We start from the raw sequence: 24,090 nt of genomic DNA, 5'->3' as shown, positions 1-24,090 counted from the left end.
TATTATGGAAAAAAGTGATATTCAAAAAGTTAGCAACTTATTTGATAAGGAAGTGAGAGAGCTGACTGTTTTTAAAGAAAAATGGTTTTTTTTCTATTCCAGTATTCTAGTTTTCTTGAATAAAGAATTGAAGATGTACTTTTATTTTTTTGTTTGATTTTGGAATTAACTTTAAAAATATAAATTATAGAGATTGATTGATCGATAGAGTCTATAAAAATAAGGGGAGACGATAGTCGAGTTGTATTAGAGATATACGAATGTAAATTAATCTAAAGTCGTATAAATGATAAATTATGTATTTTATAGATAAATGTGTGACTAGTAATACATACAGATTTATGAATTATCTTAATTAAGAATTCACGCTATATTCTTTACTATAACAAACATTGATATTTTTAATTAATTTGTTCAAAATCCTGCTTATTAAATCTTTTCACAAATTAATAATTATGATTTCAAGCTTTTTGTTTATTGTATGGATTTAGATTATTTGAGTCAAATTTAGTAACATTAACCCAAAATAAATATTATTCTTATTTTTTTCAATACTCAAGTTTGCTTATTGTTTCTAGCAATAACATTATTTAATTTTATAAATATTAGCAAATATCTATATTTGCGTAATAAGATTATTTAACACAATTATTGTTCTTTCCTAGCACTAGTGAATTTATTTGTGTAATTAGAGATTGAAAACTCTATTTCTTTTTTCTTTATAAGATTATTCTTGGCAATGCACCAATTTTATTTCCTTTCTTAAAATAAGCAAACCAGTTAAATAATTTTATAGATTTATGTGCACTTGCTTTTGAATAAGATTGTTAGCGAACTCAAGTCTCTTTTGTTAATATACGAAGCGATAAAAGACTTCATTATAAAGCGTTAAGATTTACTACTAGCACAATTTGATATAGTGTAGATTTAACAAAGAAAGAAAAGTTTTAAATTATCCATTGTAAAACAAAAATTTTTTAAATCATAAATAGAGAAGTATTGAAGTAGTGATATCAGATTAAATATAAAAGAAAATTTAAAATATAACATTAAATTAAATTTGTATTAATGCTAAAAAAACTAAATTAATAGTAAATACTTTTGTATCATTAAAAATATTTTTCTAAAACGAACATCTTTTTTTACTTACTCTAACTTACAATTGTATGCATACAAAAAAAATAAATACATGATTATCTTACAAATGCAAGATTAACATTAAAGAAATTCGAATTTACTAGAGTTTTTCTGTGTAAAATAAATTAATCAGCTTTAAATGTTATCAAATTAAAACTTCTTTTTTCGAAAAAATATACGTATTTTGCAAGGTGATTTAAACGTGATTGTAAAGACTAAATTTAATAATTCATCACAGCATCTATAAAATAGTTAGTTTTTGTTGTTAAACTGCTTTGATTAAAGGAATTTTTTTATAAATAAACCACCTATTTAAAATAACTCTCATAAATAATTTAGTATGCAAGTTCTTAGTCCTTATCCGCATTAGAATCAGATATATATTTTATACTACTGATGAGCAACTACTTGTAATTTGAGTGGGTAAACATTTATAAAAAGCAATATACACTTACTTTTATAATAGTTAATTTGAATGCAAAAATTAGTTAATTGAAATTTGTTTAATCATTTTGATTGAAACGATTATTTATAATTTTCCCACTTTATAAATATCATACTAAAATTTTTCTGTTTGTGATTATTGAAATACATTTCTAAATTCAAATCAAAAAAGCAAATGTTATTACTGCCAAATTAATTTCCAAATCTTTTTTAATATATGGTATGATAGTTTATTACAAGCTTTTAGCTTTTTATAAATCTATCCAAGATATTATACTTTTCCTTTACACTTAAATTTTTAATTAACAAGATTTTTTAATTTTCAAACAAAATAAACATATAAAGTTTTTTTTATAAGAGGAGAATTTGGTTATGAGATATTATGAAAGCCATTTGTTATTTTTATCATAGAAAATTTATTTTAGATTATTAGACATAAATTTATTCTATTTTGCTTTGGAGATAATATGAATGATTTCATTAATATTGAGAATTTAAAATAGATGAATTAATTTACACTTTAAAGATTCAAATTTTATTTTTAATAAAATACTATATACATTCTTTGTGACTAAAGTTAAGCTTCATAATCTTATTTTATACATTCATAGTATAATTTCAAATTTCAACCATTAATTAAACTTTAAATGATAGTAAAAGCAAATTGGTGGGTTTTATATGCATATTTGACTTATACTTTACTTCTAGTACTTTACACATTATTAATTTTACTTCTACAAAGATATTAACTTTAGAAATATATTATTTAAATCATAGAAAAAACTTTAATTGAACTAGAAAAAAAAAAATTTTTTTTCTACTTTCATGCAATATCTTTTATTTAATTTATCAATAAAAATTATGCATTATACAAATTAATAAAAAAATCAGTAACAAAGTGTTATACAAATAATTAGATTTTTTCATCTTTATTTTCATTTTCTGCATACAAATTTATCATAAATGTGTATAATTCAGCCATTTTAGAAAAATAAATACTTATAAATACTGAACTAAAATAGTTAAAATAATTTAAATTGAAATATATTTAACATTGTAAATCATAGAAAAAATTATATTTTTTCTTATATAGAGAGTTTTTAGTGAATATTTCCATATTACTTTATTAAAGATTGTAAATGTAATAAAAAAATAAATAAAATATTTATTGTTAAATGAAGTAAAATATTCAATTTACACTTCATTAATTCAACTTTCTAATTAAAGTATGAAGTAATTAAAAAATTAAAATTTATATAAGTAAAAATAAAATTGATTAACAGAGTAACATTAATTTGTGTATTGTAACCTAATAATTCTTATTTTGGACTATACTTTTATTGAGTATCAAAAACTTTAATCAAAACAAAAGCTTATTGGAGATGATTTCGCTTACAAAATCAAAAATTTAATTTACAACCAAGCTAATAAGTTGATTGATATATTACAAAATTAGCTAAAAATCTTTTAAAGGATCAAATATTAATTAATTTAGATTTTTTTATAACAATTATTAATTATTTGTATTAAATTTCTAGTTTTATTAAATTATTTACATCAATAATAGAAAACTTTCTAGATTTTTTTGATTTCTAAAATTATTTTTAAAAAGAACAATAAATAAAAATGAATTAAATTTTTTTTTGCTTTTATGATTTCAATAATTTTTACAAAATTTATCAACATTGAATTAATATAAAAGTTCATTTAATAACTATTTCTCTTCTCAAAACAATTTTAGCAAAACTATATTTAAATTACTGTCACTCTGAAATGCTTATTTTTAGAAATTTTAATATTGTTAAATACAAATTATGCTTAAAAAATGCTTTCATTTATTATAAATATTAAAATTTAAATTTTTAAAGGTCACTAAAGTAAGATTAATAGCTTCTTGTTTAAAATTTGTAAGCTAGTAAAAAATTTTGGTGAAAAAAACAAAGCAAATACAAATTCAGTTTTATGGTTAAAATTTACAAATTAAAATATAAATTTTTGTAAGATCATAAAATGTGTACAATTTTTACCAGTGTTTCTTAATTATTTACTTTGTGAGAAAAAAATAATCACAATAGCTAATTTAAACTATCAGATAAAGTGAAAACAATTATAATATGTAAAGTAATTTATTAGATCTTGATATTATTTTGTAATATTTGCCACAAACTGAATTTTTCAATTCATATTTTGATTCTTTAAATTGGTTTACAAATACAATTTATCAAAGGAATAAAAAAAAAGGAAAAAATAGTAAATTTAGTTGATAAATAAGTAAAGAAATAATATTTAAATTAATTTAATCATGAAAAGCAAACACCACCAAAACAAATTAATAAAGTAAAAATATCAGGAAATTTTTCTTTATTTCAATTTTTTTAGATTAGTTTTAACCCAAAAATAAAATTTAATAACAAATTAGGTTTATTATTTTATTCTTAAAAAGAAAAATGGATATCTCAGTAAATATTTAAATAGAAACAAAAATAAGATTTCTGAAATAAATTTTAAATAAATGAGCTAATGAATTTATTTCATACAAACAAATTTACAAAAATCTAAATATGCTTTAAATTCTGCTAAGTTTCTTTGAGATATTACTTTACCTTCTTGTTGAATATTGATATTACATATTTCTTCAATTTTATTATTAATTTTTATTAGATTTTTTTAAATAGTTGTCAAATAATTGGACAGCTTGCAAAGATAAATTTATACTAATTTTAAGGATAAAAAACCCTAATTAAATACTGAACAATCAATTTAAATTAATTGGGTTTATGCCTTTTATTCTTAAATATAAAAATAGATTTTTAAGTTAAATTATAAATAGACACAGAAAATTTGTTCTTTTTAATAAAGCAAAAATAAATAAGCTATTTAATATTTTATTTATTGCTTACAAAAAACTTTCAAAATTTCTAAATATGTTATAAATTATACTAAATTTCTTTGAGATATTTACTTTACACTTTAGTTTAGTAGAATAGGTATATTACATATTTTTTCTTCAATTTTAACTTTAAAATGATACAAATTTATATAAAACTTGTCAGATATTTGAACAGCTTACAAAGATACATTTACTTAAATTTTATTAGAAATTTTTTATTTATTTAAATTATTTACAGCTTCAATCAGCTATTTTTACATAAAATTTTTATGTAAGCAAGCCAAATAAAAACAATTTGAGCAATTTCTTTACAATTATTCTTAATTATAATTTAAACTCTATTAAATATTAAGTTTAAGTAGTTACAAATTTTAAGAATAAAAAATTCTAGTGAAATATTGAATAACCAATTAAAATCACAATTTTCGAATATGTTTGCTTTGATCAAAAATAATAAGTGCAAGTTCGTCATTTAAATTTAGAGAAGGCTTTCAGAATTTTTTTAATTAAAAAAATAAATTAATTAAAACTATTTATTTAAATTTTAATGTAAAATAGCTTATTTGTTTCTTGGACGTTTTAAAAAATATTTTAATAATATTTAATTTAAAATGAACTAAAAACTTAAAATATCTAAATATGTATAGAAGTTTCTGAATATATCTTTTAAAAAAATAAAAATATTGGATGAAAAAGAATTAAAAGTAAAATTAAAAAAATAATTAATTAATCTTTTATCCAATTAGGTAGAAAAATAAGTAGGAATTATGATAAGTTAATAAATGCTTTTAAGAATATTCAAGAAAGTGTCTTAACAAAAGAATTTTATTTTTAGACCATTACTGAGATATGGAATTCACAATTAAGATTAGAAACCATTTTAGAAAGATTTAGAGATAGATTAATTCTTTTAATAAACCATTTAAATAGACGAGAGTCTAACAAATGAATCTGAAATAGATAAATAAAATTAAGGATTATAATCAAAGCAATCTTAAGGCTATAAGATAAATAGGGAGTCTAAGAGCATAGATCAACTTATATAGGAAATTATTAATGCAAATTAGTAATATTAGATAACACTTTTGAGAGATTTGTACCTTCATTCACCTCTTACTATGGTATTTTACCTTTTTTTTATTGAGAGATATTTAAAAGCATAATTTAATATAAAAAGAGAGAAGGAATTAAAGATGCTGTCAAAAATACTTATAACAAAGAAATTTCTTCAATGTTGAGATTGCAGGCTAATTATTATTTAAAAAAGCATAATAAATCACAACTTTTCCTTTTATTCAAAGTGATCAATATGTATGGCAATTATCTATACAAAAGTTTGCATTAACAATGTTTTAAATTTGATGCTTTTGTAAGAGAGGAAATTTTGTAAAATGCAGAACCATTAAACTATATAACTCTTTCTAACATATACAGTTACTTCTTATAGAATTTCAAAGAAGAGTAATTTTTAGAAACAAGTAAAATAATAAACAGCTATGTCATGTCTAATCAAGATAAATATCCAGATAGTGCTATTACTACTCACTATCTGAGGTACAAGGATATATTCCACTTGAGTTAAAATGATGTTAAACTTAATTTTAATGAGAACCTATCAGATTCAACAATACTTTTAATCAAATTTACAAGTTGCAAATAAAATAAAATTGCAGATGATTTATGGAATCATATTAAAAAGCAGTAATTTGATATTTAGACTCTCAATTTACTTTTCTCTAACAACCTAAAAATTGGAGAGATAAACCTCAATCAAAGTTTGAAAAATATTTAAGAAAAACAAATTTATTCTTTCAAAAATAAAGCTGATATCATTTACACTTATACTTCTTTGACAACTCTTTTCAAGCATTTGATTCACTTCTTTGAAAAAGAGTAAAGAATATAATAAGTTAAAAATATTGGTTTGCAATCTACCTCTAAGAAACGCTTTCCTTTCGTAACAAACTGCATAGAAGCATAATCTATTTTCCTGCCTCTAGGCTACTCACCATAGTAAGAAGAATGTTTCAAAACTCTTCTAGAAATTACAAAATAATACATTTAAATTCTTGACAAGAATTCTTTCAAGACAAACTTGACATTAATAAAAACATCTCTTTTTTATCAGATTTCAAAGTAAATTCCTAAAAATTCATTTTTATTTTTTTAGAAAAAAATATTTTTTTTAAACAATAGAATTTAAATGGACATAGATCCTGAAATAGTGTAATATGCTTTTGAAAATATTAGAACCTACTACAAATATATCAAAGGAATGCCAATTATAAACTCTTTTTGCACTCTATGTAATTTTTACTAGCATGATTAATTTAAATAAGAAGTAACAGAAATTATTTAGCAAATTAGGTAATTTGATTTAAACTATGCTTTAAAAAATATAAATTTTTTAAAAATAAAATAAAGACCTAATATCATTGAAAACTTGCATAACCTGAGATACCAAAATGATATATTTATAATTTCATACTCTGCATACTTGTTTTTGACAAAACTTGACTAAATAGAAATAGCTCAATAGTTGATTGACATTTTAGATTAAACTGTTATAGAAAATAAATTTATTTCTTATAATACCATCTGCACAATCCTCTTTCTTGAGTTAATCGAATAGTAAATTCCAAAGGCTAAAAAGGTTTTAAACAATCTAAAAGAAAAAAGACTATAAGTAAAATTATATAAAATAAAAAAATTCAAATTTTTAAGCTTAATTTTAAAATTTAGATTAGTTTCATTCATATCAAACAAGCACTTATTCATAGCACTCCTTCTAATAAATTAGTTCATTAATTAATTATTGATTGGTTCGTTTAGAACGTCTAAAAGCTAGAAATGCAAGAAATTACTTTTTATTTACACTTCTTGAATAAAAAAAAGGTAAATTTTTATAAAAATTGTAAAACAAAAAAAGTTAAAGTTGCTTTTTTAAAATAGCTAAGCCACTTAATAAGAAAAAAATCTGATGTGATACAAGAATTAAAGCAAAAATTCCTGAATAGTAAACAAATTACAAATTATATGATGACAGAGTACAGAAGAAATTTTTTTATGGATGATGAGCTTTTATAAATGCTTGAATAACAAATTATATAATAAATAGATAAAAAGTAGGTAAAACTTGAGAAAGCAATCGATTCATTCTACAATATAACAAGACTAAGACATGCAAATTAATAATTTGTTGAAAAAATAAATTCTTTACCATAATATTTATACTAAAATTTGGGTTTTTCAGATTATGTAAAATTAATAAACTCCTATATCCATCAAGAAGTAAGCTAAGAAATTATCTAGAAGGCTATGAAGGATCTTTTATTCAAAATATAAAATGGCTAATTTGATTTAAAATAAGAACCTTTCTAGCAAAAAAAGATATTTTTTATTTGTTTATAGCAAATTAAATTCTAATATCCTTAATTAAATCTTTAAGATAAAATTATTGCTTCATTCATACATGAAATGCAAATAAAAAGTAAAGAAGAAGGGCTACTCAGTGCTTAAAGCATAACTGAGATTGATGATTCAGAGAATGAAGAAGAAAGTCACTCTTCAGCTGAATATTCTCCATATGAAAAGATCATTTAAGACAGCTTGTAAAATTTAAATATACCGTTTTAACGCGAATATGTAATAGAGTATTTCAAGACTGATTTCTATTTGCCATAATAAAAAATAATTATAGAATTCAATGGAGACCTCCACTTCTTTAATGGAGAAATTACTCCTCCAACCAAATAAAAAATTAAATACCTAGAACACTTAAATTACAAAGTGATTGAGTTAAGTGTCATAAAATAAAAATAACTTTTCAGCTAAGAAAATATGACTCAACATTTAAAAGAAATTATATATAAATGAAATTAATTAATTTATCATTACAAAATTATTTATTCTAAACCTAAAGTTATTTAGAAGCCAAAAGATTAAATAACTTGTAATTCACCAAATCTTATTTAACTTTCTTATCTCCTAAAAAATATGTATATTTTTTCATTATTTATTTTTTATGTAAAAATAGTAAAAGTTTATCAACATTCAATTAATTGATTTGATAAAACAAATAAAAATAGTTTTTTCATTCATTTTTGTATTTTTATGAAAATTCTACAAAAAAATAACAAATTAATTTTATATAATTTAATTTAAAAAAATTTCTAGAAAGTACTCCTTTATATTATTTTTTTAAGTAAACTTTATAATTAAAAATATAAATATAAAATGTGTTTGAAAGTTAATTAGTGAGTTAATTTATTTTCTTGTCTTCTGATGTTTGTAGAGAAGAAAATGTTTTAATTTTTTAAAAGAAAATTAGCTGATAGTAGACTGGCTAAAATATATAAATAAATACTTAGAAAAACATTTATTAGATTTATATATTAATATGTTGGTTTTTTGTTTGAGTGTGTTGTGAATTTTTAATCAATATTTTAATATATTCCAATGCTTAATTATTTATTAACATTTTCTAAATTATATCTTTTGAAAGAAGTGAAGTCTTTTTCTATTTTTACATGCTCATGGTGTTTCAAGCTTCGATAAGCATAGTCTCTTAAGAGTTCTTTTTAGTAGTAATAAATATTGGCTTTTAATCCATATTTTCAATACCTAAAGTTCTTTCTCTGAGTTTTTATTCAACTGACTAAATTCTTTATAGCTCTTAAGTTATACATGAATTCATTATTTTTTATTGCGATTCACATCCTTACAAACTATTCAATTAATTAAAAATAATCATGGTTATCCTACGCAGTAAATATAAAATTAAAATTACTCTATTTTTCTTCTTCTATTTTCTGCTGCAACTAATTATAAACTCATGCAATACTGCAACTCGCATGCTTTATCTCTACAAATCTAATTAAATCAAATAATCATAAATATTATCATATTAATTTTTATGTAATTACCAATTCTGCTACTGTATCATGAGTAATGTTAGGTGAGCTTTTTATTTAGTTTATGTATGGGTTTGGTGATCTACATATGCTATATAATTCAAGATGATGCTTTGGGTTTCTTTTTCTGTTGACATCGTTCTTAACATTAACCCAAAAAGGATCTGAATTTAAAGGATCAGCGTAGTATGCATTTCTATATCTTTACCAATATCTTTCAGTCATTTTAAAATAATGTATCCTAAATCTATTATGTATCTTAACCTTAAATTTTGACTTTGGTTGCTTAGCTTGTTTTGTGCTTTAGCTTTTTAATTATTATAAATATTAAATTGATAAATCAAATAATGATTATAAATTTAGATATCTTTGAAATCATAAAATGTTCAAATTTAATTGATTTATATATTATTATAGATAATTTCTTAGAATTAAATCTAAATTTTATCATTAATTCATATATTATAAATTAATCTAACTAATAATATTTTTAAAAGTAGAATATTCTTAATAATAAAACAAACTTCTATAGATTTGCCTAGAAACTAAGTAATTCAAGTAAAAAAAAAAAATATTTTTATAGAAAAATATGGCACACAAAAAAATTAAATACAAAACTAAATAAAAATAGAGCGATTTTAATAAAGATTTTGTTTTATTTTTTTTTAGAAACATAATTTTTTCTATCAATTTTACAAACTTTTGTATTAAAATTTTACAAATTAAGCAAAAAAATAAAACAAAATTATTTTTATAGATAAATATATAAAATAAAATATGTTTAAAAACAAAGCAAATAAATAATTAAAGATAGGAATAAAAGCTAGATATCATTTAATTTTTTGTGAATTGTAATTATTTCAATTAGTTTTATGTATTTTTCTATCAAAATTTTGCAAACTAAGTTATAAAAATAAAATAAATTATTTTTTGACAAATATTATCAATATAAATACAAACCAAAATAAATAAATAAACTAATAATAAATAAATAAATAAGAGGATCAAAAGCTAGTTAGGGATTTATCTTTTGAGAAAATTAAATAAAATTGTTTCTCATAGTTTAAATAATTTTCCTTAAGAAATTAAGCTATAAAAATGAATGAAAATAATTTTTATAAGCAACAATTCACGTAAAATCATAAATACAAATCTAAATAAATAAAAAGAGGATTAAATGTTAGATAAGGTTTTATTTTTTTGTGAAATATAATTATTTCAATTAATTTTATATACTTGTATCTTAACATTTTGTCTATTATTTCAAATTCTTAAAATATATCCATTCCTGTGTCTATTCTTTATTCTAGTAGTAAATCTATATTCATTAATTAAGAAGCCATTTAATTTATTATGGATTTGCAAGAACTATCTAATTCCACGTTACTTTAAATAATTATTAAACAATAAGTTGAATTTAATTTTAAGAGATTAAATTTAGAATTACAAGTTTAGTATTTCTAATTTTCTTAAATATTTAGAGTCTTTTAATTATTCAATTAACTAAATTTCTTCTTTCATCATTTAGACAGCTGATATAAAGCTTTAATTAAATATTATTTTCAAATTAATAATTAATATGATTAAAATAATTATAAATTAATTAATACTCATCATCAGGACAGTGCAAATGAAGTATTATTGTGGTCACGTTTTACAAGTTTGATAGATGCTTTCCTAGCTAATATAAATATTGATAGTTTTCTTCTATTTTTTAATTTTACCTATTTTTAAAACATTTCAAAAATAAATTTATTGGTTAATTTAGTCTAATAAAGAAAAGTTTAGATAATGAACTGATAGAAAGTTAATTTATTGCTAATACTCCTAATAACTTAATTAAAATAATTTCTTTTTAAATTTAATTAGTAATCAATTATTTTTTATAATAAGAATTTCACTTATTTTTTCTTTTATTAAATTTTCAATTTAAAAATGATATTTTGATATTTTTATTTTTTAATTACATAATATTTAAATCTAGTGTGCATAGGTTTTTAAGCAAATTAAAAGATTCAATTATTTTAACTAAACCATTAACACTAACCTAATTATTCCTAATAAAAAGTTAATATATATATTTATATTTCCTATACGAGTAATTATACATAATGTCAAACTTCAAATATCTAATATTAGGAAGATTAGTAACAAATGATAGAACATCTTCTAGTGAATAATCTGTTATTTTGTTAAAACTTAGAAAAATATATTCCTTAATTCAAGTAAAAAAGTAGAAATTTACCTTACACTTAAATTCAAACTTGTTAAATTATGTAAGGGTTATTATTAAAATTGAAATATTTAGGAAATTCCTTAATCACTCAACAGGTTATTCCTATTATTTACAGTTTTGTAAGATAAAAATAAATATGATTTGTTAATATCAAGCATACCCTAAATCTAGTATTAAGCTTTTTAAATTTGTTGAGCTGCTAATCAAATTATGTAAATAGTGGCCATTTCTTTGATGGAGGAGATTGTTATTCCTAAAATTTATATAAAAAGGTGTTTAGTCTTTTAAAGCAAGCTAAATTTAGAATACCACAAAATTATTTTCATTTCTTCTACATTTTAGGAAAATGCAGTAAGAAATTTTAAAATGTTTATGAATGCCTCTATTTGATCTGCTGAATTTATTTATCTTTTTCAAAAATGGTTGCGATATTTATTAATTAGTTTTAAATTAATCTTACGTAACATCAGTAAATATGCTCTTAATTTGTTGCAATTTATTCTGGATCTCATATTGTTTTGTATCTTCATTTATAATTATTTTTTAGTCATTGTTATCTACCAAGCTATTTTCACGTGATTATTTTTTAAGAGTTAAATGAGGAGCTTTTACTTTACTGCAAAAAATTACTAAATTCCAGGTTTTATTTGAAGATTTTTTGACAAGCTACTATACCACTAGCAAACCTTTATGTCCATTTTATTTATAAATAATGAAAAATATCTAAAAATAAGTAAAATATTAAAAAAGATTCAATCATACACTAATTTATTAATCTTAAATCCTTAAATTCTTTGACTTACGCAAAAAAATTATAATTAATTCTGAACAAATTTTATTAAATAAGATGCTGAAATGGAATATGTAATATCCCTTAAAAGCAAATAATAAGATTAGATAATTGATAATATTAAAAATAATATTTAAAATCTAAAAAAATGCAGGAATCTTGCTATCAATCTAAGATATAAATCTTAACTTTCAGTAGATGTATTTAAATAAATAATAATCTTGTTTTAATTAAATGGTTTTTATGAAACAATATTTTAAATTTCGATAACTATTGAGGGATAAAATGAACTCTAAAATGATGAAATTCATTTAATAAATGATTTTATTTAGAACTTTAAGAATATTTAATGCATATAAATTTCATTATGGAAAAATTGTCAACTAAGCGGGGAATTATTTTCGTAGCTTTTACAAAATTTAACACAATTATCTTCATTAAAAGGTTTTAAGCTGGATATAGAAAATAACTAAAACATAATAAATTGTGTTTAATTTTCATAGTAAATTGCAAACCTAAAATAAATATAAAATTTAGATATTTCTTCAATTGATTTATCAGCAATGTCAAATAAAAGTGTTTCCTAACTTTTTAAGAGTGGCAGTTCCTTAATTTAACTAAAAAATCTAAAATTTTCTATTACATTTTCTTTGGATTAAGAAACAATCAGCTGTGTATTTAGCAATTTAAGATAATTTTAATAAATTAATAATTTGACAATTAGGATTATGCAAAAAGAAGCAGCTGTCTTAACAGAAGATTTATATTAAATTATCAGTGAAAATATGAAAAATCTGGAATATTTAAATTTAACATTTGATAACTGCTATATCCATCTTCCAAACTAAGATTTTTATTTTTAATAAATAAATAATCTAAAACATTTATCAATTGATATTAAAGGTTATTCAAGAAGTACTTTTAGGCATCTAGGTCTTTTGATAAACTGTGTAAGCTAATTAAAAAACTTAGAAGATCTTGATCTATTTATTGTGAGCTCTGATTACAATTTACTTTCATAAGACCTAACAGGAATAAAAAATATTATTTACCTTAAAAGTTTGAGATTAAAAATTTTGATGGATAATTTTTATGATGAAGATTAGTTTATTTAGCTTCTTAAAGACATATTTAGTGTATAGTCTCTTTAGGTTATAGAAATATACAGTAATATTTGTCTCTTAACTGAATAATAAAAATTCTTAATTTATCATCCAATGATACTATAATTGATGTATACAAATGGAACTGATCTGGTAGAATATTTAGATTTTAGCCAATATTTTAAAAACAACAAACAACTTATACTCACAATTTTAGTTTTCAAAAAATATTTTTAATCAATCCTATTGAACAATCCGTATCATATAGCATTTGATTTTCATATTGAATGAATTAAATAATCTGATTTTTATAGTTATTTATAATTATATTTAATTAAGAGAGAGATTAAACTAAATTTAACCTTTAATTTATAAATATTTTCAATATCAAAGAATAAAATAGTTGCTTTGTATTTTTTAAAGAATTAATAAAATTTTTCTATTATTTCATTTACTGATTTTAAAAATACAATTTTTTAAAATAAATAAATTAGCCTAAAATTATTTTCAAATATATTTAATCTTGGATACTTTTGAATATTTACAATGAAATTTGAATTTATAAAAGTAATAAATTAAATGAAAGAAACTTTTCTTTTAGCTATTTAATGATAATCAAATAATAGCAGAGTAATTTTATTTGAGTTGAATGTTTAAAGTGTTGAAATCTTATTTTAATATAATTTTAAATTATTTATTTATCTTAAAATTATTGGATTGATTATTAAATTATGAAGAATATTAAATAAAATATAATAAACTTTTATTTAGTTAAAAAAATTAAAAAATAATTGAAAATTTAAATTGTAACTTTATTTGGATTAAATATTTAGAGTTTTGAAATCTTTTAAACATTTTTAAATTAATCTCTTATATTTATTTTATTTCAAAATTAATTTTTGAGCTTATGTTTTTATTAGATTTTTATATTATGAAAAAAAAATTAGAGTGTAATCTGTTAAAAAATTATGGACAAGAAAAAAATAAATATATGTATAATATAATCAATTCATTAATTCTTTCTTTTGGAAATATATCCGTTTAAGATTAACATTAAAACTTTATTTTTTAATTGAAAAAATTGTAGATAAAGTGTTAGAATTAAACAATAAATATTATTAAAGAGGTGCTTAAAAGCTAGTATCAAAGTCAACAAGTCTAAATTTTAGAACAATAATTAAATATAATATGATAAAGTAGCCTCCAAGCATTATCAGAACTGAATTAACATCTCCAAATTAAGCAAATAAAATCCCTTGTGGCAAAATATTTATGAAATCATTATTACAAAATAATACTTAATCAAGTCCTATTCAAAAAATTAAGCAGTCTTAATACTAAAATGCGTCTTATAGCATCAAAGTATGTAAATTATTTAGTATTCATGAAACTATCAAATTTTTCATAAAAAAACCTTTAAATTCTTCGATAAATAGTTTTTTAATTCTCTAAAATACAGAATCATTTAAAGTCAGAAGAAGATGAAGAGCTATCTAAATCATATTTAAATGATACAAGATAAAATTTAAGTTAAAGTGGCTGGAATTCAATATAGAGCAATGTTAATGCTTACGGGAAATAGTAGCATTTATTTTAATAAAACTAATTCAATTAAAACTAAGATTATTTATCTAAGAATGGGAAAAGTAAAATATTTTTGATTTGAGCAAACAGCATTTGTTAAAAATGAATTTTTTATTTGCTAACTATATAGGCGACTTCTCATTCAGTAAAATTAATGCTCTTCTTCATGAATAAAATGCTGAAAATAGCTATTTATTTAGATATAATTCAAAGAGAAACAGTAACATTAATTAAATATCATCGAAGTAAAACAGCAGAGCACATAGTGAGGATATAACTCAAAACAATTTTAATACTAATAATGTAAATTATATTTTTTGTTATGTCTCAATTTATAGTTCTATCTATATTTTATCTAACAGAAAGATGATTCTTTTAGAACAAAAAAATAATCACTACATCTCCCTAAGCAAGACCATTCCCCTCAAAAGAGTAATATGCTTACTGAAAATTCTACATATTTTAATGGGACAAAAAGTCCTCAAAAGAATTGGAAAGATATTGAGGATGAGATAAAAATTCTTAAAAAAGTATTAAAATAAAATATTGCAGATATTAGTACTACGAATATCTCTTTAAATAAATCTTAAATGTATGAAAGTTTGTTTACTTTATTGATTAAAATATTTTTCATTTTTTATTAATTTATTCAAAAGTGAGTCAAATTAACTATAGTCAAAACATTAAAGCTAGCATAGTCCTTTAAAAGAATCAAATTTTTTGAGTACCAAATAAACTTTGAATACATAAAATGAAAATGTGAGACCATTGACGTCTCTTTCTTCATAATCTACAATGATATAATAGTTGATGTAAGAAAACTCTAATTTGAAAAGAGAAATTGAGAAACTGAAGATAAATTAGTATTAAATAAAAAGTTATGAAGTATTTATTAAAATTTTATTCATGAAAATAGAAAAGTTGAGTTGGAAGAAGTAATGAATAGAGAAAGAGAAGAAATTAAAATAGTGATAAGTTAGTACAAGTAATTTATTGATAAATTGTTAAATGACAAGAAATCACTTAATGTAAATATCCACTAATTAAATGTGTAATTATAACAAATACAAGAAGAGTCTAGAAAACTAAAATCTAAAAACTAAGAACTTTAAACTGAACTAGATTAAGTTAAATAAGAGGTAATCATTATATCTTTTTTTAATGCTCTTAACATTTTTGTATAAATTTAAAAAGTATTTAAGCCTATTAGAAGAGTGGAATGACAAAGAAGAAAGAGAAAATGATTTAAGCCATCATAATTAAAATAACTTTAGCTAAGCATAGTAACAATAATAGGAATTATAAAATTTCTACCCTTTGAATGTTGAAAGAATAGACGAAGAGAATTCATAAGTATTTTATAAACATATTTGATTAGTTTTTTAAATAATTTTATAAATAGGAAGCAAATTCTTAGAATACAAATTAAACAAGGAAAATAAGCTCTGCAGGGACATAATCATAGGACCGTGCTATAGATAGTTATTTTGGTAATTACCAATTTGATAATCATAATGAAGAAATAAGAAGAAGTTCAGGACTAAATATTTCTAATGAATATCAATGTGGTGAAAATAACCAATTGAACTTAAGGCCACAATCTTAAAATTAAAATAAAGTTTAAAATATTGAATAGAATTAAGAAATAAATCCTGCTTAGCATTAATAAAGCAAAAGTAGATAAAATTAAAATAATTATTAAGGTTAATATAATTATTCTGAATTAAATAATAACTCTTAACGAAACTATAAAAGTGATGCTGATTTTAATCAGCCTTAGCAATAGTCTTTTAACGATATTGAATTTAACCAAAGAGAACATAGTATCAATTAAGAAAAAGAATATGAAAGGAAGACTTCAGCTTCTTTTAAAGTAATCGATAAATTTAATTTAATTTTTGATAAATATTTATTTATATTCAATTTGTATGTTAAAAAAGGATGGTCTTCTTGCCCATTTAAATGAAGTGATTAACAATATTTCATAAGAAAAAATGAAAATCAGAGATGCTCTCAAAAGTAATTTAGCTTCATCAACAAGCAATCCTTAGATTTAAAATCAAAACCAAACCGTTAATAATTAGTAGACAAGAAACTAATAAAGTTTTATAAATTAAGAAAGTTCTAAAATTTCTTAAAATTAATTATAAATTAGCTCTGAGAAATTGAGAAATAACTCTTCAAGAAGTTATAATGATTATCAGGATTTAAATATAAATTAAAATGAAATTAATTCATAGTCAGATGTTAAATAACAGAAAAAGCCTGACGATGATTTACAATAATAATACGAAAGCATTATATAAAAAATTAAAGAACAACAAATGTAAAAATAATAGAATCATAATAATATTTAAATTCAAATGTACAATAACATAAATTATGATTAAAATACCTTATAAAATAGAGAAGATAATGAGCAGCATATAAAAAATGAGTAATTATAACATCTGCCACTATCATAAATACAATAAAATAATATTGAATAAAATTATAAAAATTCTAGTGAACAATTTTCATTTAGAGAATATTCATGATTTATCTAACTAAACTGAAGAGATAAAAATGTTAAGTAAGAATTGTTTAAAAGTTTCAATAGAGTATTACTACTTGGATTATATTATTTATTATTTGTTAAATGAATTCTTTATTAATAGTTAAAAAGAAATTTATTTATTTTCTAGAAAATAGTTTACAATTATAAAAAGTTTAATTCATAAATAATTTTTTTTATTTCTTTCTTTAACAGAATTAGTTAATTAAAAGTTTGCCAAACTATAGAGATAAAAATCTTTAAATACTTCAATAAAATATTCTCAATATGATTTTATTTATTATTTTTTAAGATCATTCTTTTTTAATAGTTAACAATAAATTAAAATTCTTTACCTAAATTTAAGGTTGAAACAGTATGTAATTAAAATAATTTTAAATAATGAATCAATTTTTTTCTTTCTTATTTCATTCTTTAATGCAGTTTGTTGATTAAAAGTTTGTCAGATTCAAATAAAATCATTTTTAACATAAATTAACTAAAATTTTTATATTGTTTTGGTTTTAAAATTTACAAAGAATGAATATAAATAGGATATTTGATTGATGATCAGGATAAGAATAGTTGATTGATTATCTAGAAATTAAATTTAACTTGGCTTACAAATCTTTTTTTGGTATATAAATCAACAAATTATACTAATAAAAATACAAATTATTGAAAAAGCAATAATCTCTGAATTACTGCTACTTGGATTTGGGTTTATATTTGACTCACAATTTATTAAATCATTTAATACACTTTAAGCTGTAGGGTTTTTCGAATTACAATTTTAATGGACACATATACTATTAATTGTAAATGGTTAGTTATCACTATTATCTGAACAATAAATAATGCACACTTGGAGAGATCTAAGAGCATTTAAGCAATCAGTATCTCCTTATCTACAAACTTGATTTTGCTATATTTTTTTTTAAATTTCTGATCTGCATTAATCGGCAGCATCTTAAGCAATAACTATTCCTAGAATAATTATAAATGAAATAGTAATGTACTTCATTTTTATTTATGTTTTCTACTATTTAAATACTTCTTTTATAAAGTTTATGAAAACAATACTTGGTTTAATTAATTTATTATTTTTAAAATTTATTATGTGTGCAAATCAGATTATCAAGCTCATAAATAAATTATTAAATTCTAACCCTATTATCTATAGATTAGGATCTTGCAAGGTTTTTATTTGAAGAAAATTTATCTATTTCTAATAAAGTTAAGCTCTGCTAAATTTTAACTTGATAGATATCTAATAATCTCTTTTAATAAGGAATAAATTTTAGCTCTTTAAATAGAAGATTAGGATCTGATAAGGTTTTGTATAAAGAATATTTGTCTATTTCATAAATAATAGATTAAATTCATTTGAATTACTATATCTCTAGGCATATCTAAAAAAGTTTGAATGTAAACAGGTTAATAGTTTTTATTACAAAATACAATAGAATATTCAAAAATTATTTTCTAAATTTTAAAACCTATTTATACAAAGAAAAATAAGATCAAGAATGTATATTTTCATTTTTAATTCTTTAATTTGTATCGAAAAAAATCATCTTAATAAATACCTTCTCAATTTACCTATGGATATGTTCTTTTTTTAAACATAAAGATTTTATATTTTAGTTTTTAGGATTGTTTTCAAAAAATAAAAGTAAAAAACAAGAAAAAATATTTTTTAATAGAATGTAGAAAAGGTATTTAACTCTATGATATTTTTCATAAGAATTTTTATATCTATTCTATTCTTTAACTTTTTGATTAAAATATAACATTTTTATTTATTTAAAATATAAGATTAAAAAATACAATTTTTATGATTATTTTTGCAATTCTATAAAAAATAACACCAAATAATTAACAATTAAACAAATATTTTATTAAAACTTGAAAAAAAATAGTTATTTAAAATGATTTGTTTTAATAGCTTTTATAATTCTGTCTTTTAGTTTTCAATTGATTTATTAAAATTTTGATTTATTTAAGAGTGTTTTTTAAGCTAAAAAAGTCAAAAAGTGATACACAATTTTTATGATTATTTTAATATTGAAAATAATAAAATAAGCACATTAAAAAATTAAAAAATAAATAAATTTTCAAAAAATATTTTCTGATTGAACCCAAAGAAAAATAGTCATTTAAAATTTTTTATTTGAGCAACTTTTTTTTATCTGTACTATTAATTAAATTGTTGATTATAAAAATTTTATTTAAATATTTAAAGATGTTTATTTAAAATTATAAAATGAAAAAAATAAACTAATGTATTTTATGATAATATTTTAACAAAAATTCGTATATTAATAATATATTCACAACAATAATAAACAAAAAATAAACTATTAAACAAATAAATTTTATTTTTATGATCTTATATCTATATTATGAGAGGAAAATTATTTTCTAATCAACTAATGAGGAATCTATTTAATCTTTTGAATACATCAACCTTTTCTTTGCTTGTGGTGAGCTTACCTATAATTGTACCACGACATACTGCAATTGTTTCTTCAAATATTGATTTCTTCTTAGTTTTGTCATTATAGTTATGAAGCATAATATGATACACATTAATTTTTTTGTATTTTCCTTCTACCTTTCCTCTGTATAAGCCATCTTATAACTTTGTTAGATCTTTTGTTATTTTTTCAATGCTGTTTGTTGAGAGTAATTCACTATTACTATGTATGACAATACATTCAGAGGCAAAGTTGGGTTCACTTTGCAGTAATTTAACATAGTCAACAAAAGTACGCTCATCAGCTGATTCCCAAGAATTGAATAAAAGGACTAGTGCCTGAGCAAAATTGCAGATGAAATGCATAAAAGATTGATCTGCAATCAAATCTGATTCACATAACCCAACCTTTTTATTCATGCAAGAGTATCTATAAAGTTACATTTGTTTGTTACATGACTCAGATTTAGTAGTAATATCCCAATCTTCTTTCTTTATTGAGTTAATAACAGCACTCTTACCACTTTTTGAGCTTCCCACAAAACCTATTATAACGTCAAATACTTCACTACCCTCTAAGTTCTTGTCAAATTAATATCTAGTGTTGTCGCTAGAATTAGATGCTATATTTGAATAGTTTAAAATTTATTAAATGTCAAGCTCAATAAATAATTGATCTATTCTTGGTGTTTTTAAAGGTAAGATATTATAGTTTGAGTAAATAGGTGTTGTTTCTTATTGTCTTGGTGGAGGAGTTAAAATCTAATCTTTCTTAGATTGTAAAGGAGGAGTAACCATTTGCTATTGTTACAAACGACGGTTGTTCAAAGGAGTTGTATTTTCAATATAAGACTCTGTTTGCTAGATGTCATTAATTCTGATAATCTTGTTCAGGTTTTAATCTTCTTGAGCTTATTAATGTTGCTTTTATTGTTGTAATTACTTTTACTATTACTATTACTATTGCTATGAAACTTCATGATCCCTAAAAGAATCTATAAATCCAATGTTATCTTGTTTCTTAACTTAATCTAAATTATTCAATTGTTAAACTTTAGGAGTGAGATTCATAGGATGTATTGGCTTAAAATCTTTTTATTGATATTAGTCACTTAACTCTTTTAGCTGCTAGTGGAGTGGCTTCAAGTTATTTGGTGAGTTATTTGTTTGAGGGGATGCATCAGGTCTATTTTAGTTTTATTCCTAAGGTTTTTATTCTTCTTTAACATTATCGGAATGTACTCCAATGAGTTCTTCTATTTATTTAAGCTTTTCAATTTGATCAATAGAGTTTTTATGGCGTCCTCCAAACGTTTACTAAGAAGCATTATCACCTGCTATTTCCTAGTCTTAATTGGTTGGAGTATTTTTTGCTTACACTTGTGCAAGTAGCTCTTCTTAGTTTGTATCATCCTATTTTTTTTAATTTATGGAAATCAATTATTGGGTAATTGAATCCTATTTTGAAGGATGATTTTATTCAAATTAATTTGTAATAATTTAACGATTGGGTATAGTTACTTTTTTAAATTCACTTTTTAGATCTGCATTTAGATTAATGTGATTTGTATCTTAATTCTCATGCTTTGGCTATTCTGCTGCAGGTTTTTATTCTACTTCTTATTTACTTTTGGGATTAAAAGTTGCTGCTTCATTCTTTTTGGTATGGACTGGAGAGAAATCTGCTGTAGCTAATCTTTATCTATTATCATCTAAACTTTACTTATGAGCTTCAATATGAACTTGTCCATTTCCTTTATCTTCTTCATTAATGAAGTTCTTTTATTAATTTAAATCTTCCTTTAATTTTTCAACATCATGAGAAAGACTATTAAATTCCTTTTGAATTTCTCCAAAACTTTCAATTTGCTTTTAGTTAATTGTTTCAAATAATTATTAAACTAACTTAGAAAAAAATAAATAAATACTTTTTATTGCTGTTGATGATCAACTGACATACTATTGTCTCCTCTATTTGATTAAATAAATGATTCTTCTTTCTTGTTTAAGTCTAATTTGATTTAGTTGCACTTCATTTCTATTTTATCAAGCTACTTTTCTAAAATTTAATATTATTTTGTTGTATTTAAGGAGTTTTCTGGTTAATAAAGCTATTCTTCCAAAAGTCTATTTCTGTTAGTGATTCTTTCAAGCTCGTTAGCTAAAAAGTCAAGTTCTTGCTTTTATATTTAATTTTCTAGATGTAGTTGGTTGAGCTTCTCCTCTATTCCATTAAAATTCTCACCTGATTAAAATTCTTTATTTTCTTTTTCAAGCTATTCAATATGTGAAATCATTTGTTAAACTAGTACATCTTTATCTGTATTATCTTTCTCAGATTTTTTTAGTTGTATTTGGAGAATTTGATTGTCTTTGAGCAAAATTTCTGATTCACTTATCTTTTTATTTAATTCGCCTTTGATTTTTTCATGTTCTTATATTTTTTATTCTAGCTTATCTTTGAAAATGCTATTCTGAATTTCACTCTCAGATAACGACTTACTTTCATATGTTTTAAGCTTTTTCTCAAGTTCAAAATTGCGATTCCTTAATTCTAAGCTTTAGTTTTTTAAAGTTTCTATTTCTCTGAGATACAAATTGTTTTATTCATCAGACTAGTTGTGATCAGAAGCGCTTTGAACTTTGTTTAACTTATTTATTAATTTATTTTTACTATAAATAATCATTATTCATAATAATTAATTATCAATAAAAGTTTTAGATAATTCAAAAATAAAATGAATCCAACACAAAATAAAATAATATTTTGAATGTTGTAAAAAATTAAATTGTTTAATTATTTTAAATTGGAATAAATGTCTACATTTCTATTAATCTTTGTATGAGTTTATTATTTTGTAAAATAAGATTTTATCTTTGAGTTTTATAAAAAGAATTAATATTACCTTAGCCAATCTTTCTAATTCGTCATTTCTATAGCGTTAGCTTAACAACTACTTGTTTAGAGACTCTAATTCTACCCCAAAGTTTTTAATGTCATCATCCCACTTTTATCTTAATTCTTTATTAGTTTATTCAAATATTTTTAATTTAGCAGTTAGATCAGTCACATTAATTTCTGAGAGTTGCAATTTATTCTTTGTTTTATGAATTTCTTCTTGCTTTAAGCTAAGTTGTTCGTTGTAATAAGAAGTGATTCTTTCCATCTTTGCTTCCCACTCTTACCTTTGTTTTCTATTGTTATTTTTTTCTGTATTAAGTTCTTTTTCATATTTTTCCTGTAAATTAGTTAACATTTCATCCATTTCTCTAAGTTTATCAGCTAGTTGAGCCTTTTCTCTTTCGTATCTCATCAGCTCTTGCTAGTCTAATGTTGTCTGCTTCGTATAGTATAACTTAAGTTTCTAAATTTAATTTTCTAATTCACTTTTTTCTTTACGTAAACATTCATTTTACTTTTCTAATGATAAATGCTAAAGTGTTTTATCACCAATTGTATAAGTGGAAGTAGATATTTATGATTGAACAGCTTACGGTTGAGAAGGCAGATTTCTCCAAGGAGATGTCTCTTGCTAAACTTTACTTCCTGAGTACTATAGTGGAGACTAGTTGGGCAAAGACTACTAAGAACTTTAACCTGGCTACTCGTATTTGCTAATAGGAGAGGCTCTCAAATGATAATATTTGTAATAATTACTACTCATTTAATCTTTTAAATTTTCAATTTTCACTATTTTTTTTAGCTAAATAATTTTTATTAATCGATTTCTAAAATTTATTGCAGTTAAAATTTGCATATAATCAATCGCTTCCTTAAATTAATATCCAAAAATTTATTAATTATTTGAAAAGGATGAATAAGATAAAATATTCCATCCACTAAAAAAAATGCAAATCTTATAATTATTATTATTGCTTTAAAATTCAATACTAAAAAGAAATAGCTCATAATATAAAATCTTACATAAAGGAAATTTAATCATCCAAGTCTAGTATAAATAAATCAAATTTAGATACTGA

The 24,090-nt window shown here is 21.3% G+C and overlaps 7 protein-coding genes across 7 annotated transcripts; 3 read left to right on the top strand and 4 right to left on the bottom strand. All coding sequences in view use genetic code 6, as the record gives it.

Annotated features, from left to right (window-relative positions):
- Positions 1-5,238: 5,238 nt before the first annotated feature.
- On the top strand, positions 5,239-8,347 carry TTHERM_00138190 (hypothetical protein; the record flags this gene model as incomplete). Its single annotated transcript, XM_001019801.3, has 6 exons — positions 5,239-5,592; positions 5,649-6,607; positions 6,668-6,838; positions 6,896-7,157; positions 7,214-7,366; positions 7,424-8,347. The coding sequence occupies 6 exons, from the start codon at positions 5,239-5,241 to the stop codon at positions 8,345-8,347; spliced, it is 2,823 nt and encodes a 940-aa protein (XP_001019801.2).
- Positions 8,348-9,014: 667 nt separating this feature from the next.
- TTHERM_00138200 (hypothetical protein) lies at positions 9,015-9,609 on the bottom strand (the record flags this gene model as incomplete). Its single annotated transcript, XM_001019802.2, has 3 exons — positions 9,015-9,198; positions 9,261-9,343; positions 9,397-9,609. The coding sequence occupies 3 exons, from the start codon at positions 9,607-9,609 to the stop codon at positions 9,015-9,017; spliced, it is 480 nt and encodes a 159-aa protein (XP_001019802.2).
- A 914-nt stretch (positions 9,610-10,523) lies between these two features.
- TTHERM_00138210 (hypothetical protein) lies at positions 10,524-12,318 on the bottom strand (the record flags this gene model as incomplete). Its single annotated transcript, XM_001019803.2, has 10 exons — positions 10,524-10,770; positions 10,832-10,927; positions 10,995-11,108; positions 11,352-11,441; positions 11,493-11,582; positions 11,630-11,722; positions 11,781-11,873; positions 11,930-12,028; positions 12,081-12,185; positions 12,251-12,318. 10 exons carry the CDS (start codon positions 12,316-12,318, stop codon positions 10,524-10,526), a joined length of 1,095 nt encoding a protein of 364 aa, XP_001019803.2.
- Positions 12,319-12,695: 377 nt separating this feature from the next.
- On the top strand, positions 12,696-13,599 carry TTHERM_000138209 (hypothetical protein; the record flags this gene model as incomplete). The annotated part of the gene is made up of 3 exons (XM_012798504.1): positions 12,696-12,975; positions 13,071-13,469; positions 13,517-13,599. The coding sequence occupies 3 exons, from the start codon at positions 12,696-12,698 to the stop codon at positions 13,597-13,599; spliced, it is 762 nt and encodes a 253-aa protein (XP_012653958.1).
- Positions 13,600-14,596: 997 nt separating this feature from the next.
- TTHERM_00138220 (hypothetical protein) lies at positions 14,597-17,634 on the top strand (the record flags this gene model as incomplete). Its single annotated transcript, XM_001019804.2, has 9 exons — positions 14,597-14,875; positions 14,973-15,159; positions 15,228-15,400; positions 15,460-15,689; positions 15,754-15,960; positions 16,014-16,236; positions 16,292-16,450; positions 16,500-16,970; positions 17,038-17,634. The coding sequence occupies exons 1-9, from the start codon at positions 14,702-14,704 to the stop codon at positions 17,632-17,634; spliced, it is 2,421 nt and encodes an 806-aa protein (XP_001019804.2). The 5' UTR covers positions 14,597-14,701.
- A 642-nt stretch (positions 17,635-18,276) lies between these two features.
- TTHERM_00138230 (hypothetical protein) lies at positions 18,277-18,654 on the bottom strand (the record flags this gene model as incomplete). The annotated part of the gene is made up of 1 exon (XM_001019805.1): positions 18,277-18,654. One exon carries the CDS (start codon positions 18,652-18,654, stop codon positions 18,277-18,279), a length of 378 nt encoding a protein of 125 aa, XP_001019805.1.
- A 1,404-nt stretch (positions 18,655-20,058) lies between these two features.
- Positions 20,059-23,810, bottom strand: TTHERM_00138240 (hypothetical protein; the record flags this gene model as incomplete). The annotated part of the gene is made up of 3 exons (XM_001019806.3): positions 23,016-23,810; positions 22,038-22,760; positions 20,059-21,978 (listed from the first exon to the last, which is right to left on the bottom strand). The coding sequence occupies exons 1-3, from the start codon at positions 23,772-23,774 to the stop codon at positions 20,059-20,061; spliced, it is 3,402 nt and encodes a 1,133-aa protein (XP_001019806.2). The 5' UTR covers positions 23,775-23,810.
- Positions 23,811-24,090: the final 280 nt, after the last annotated feature.

Source organism: Tetrahymena thermophila (assembly GCF_000189635.1).
Source record: "Tetrahymena thermophila SB210 genomic scaffold scf_8254582, whole genome shotgun sequence".
NCBI classification, from domain to species: domain Eukaryota; phylum Ciliophora; class Oligohymenophorea; order Hymenostomatida; family Tetrahymenidae; genus Tetrahymena; species Tetrahymena thermophila.
The sequence above is the reverse complement of the archived record's forward strand: the minus strand, read 5'-3'. Positions and strand labels throughout refer to the sequence as shown.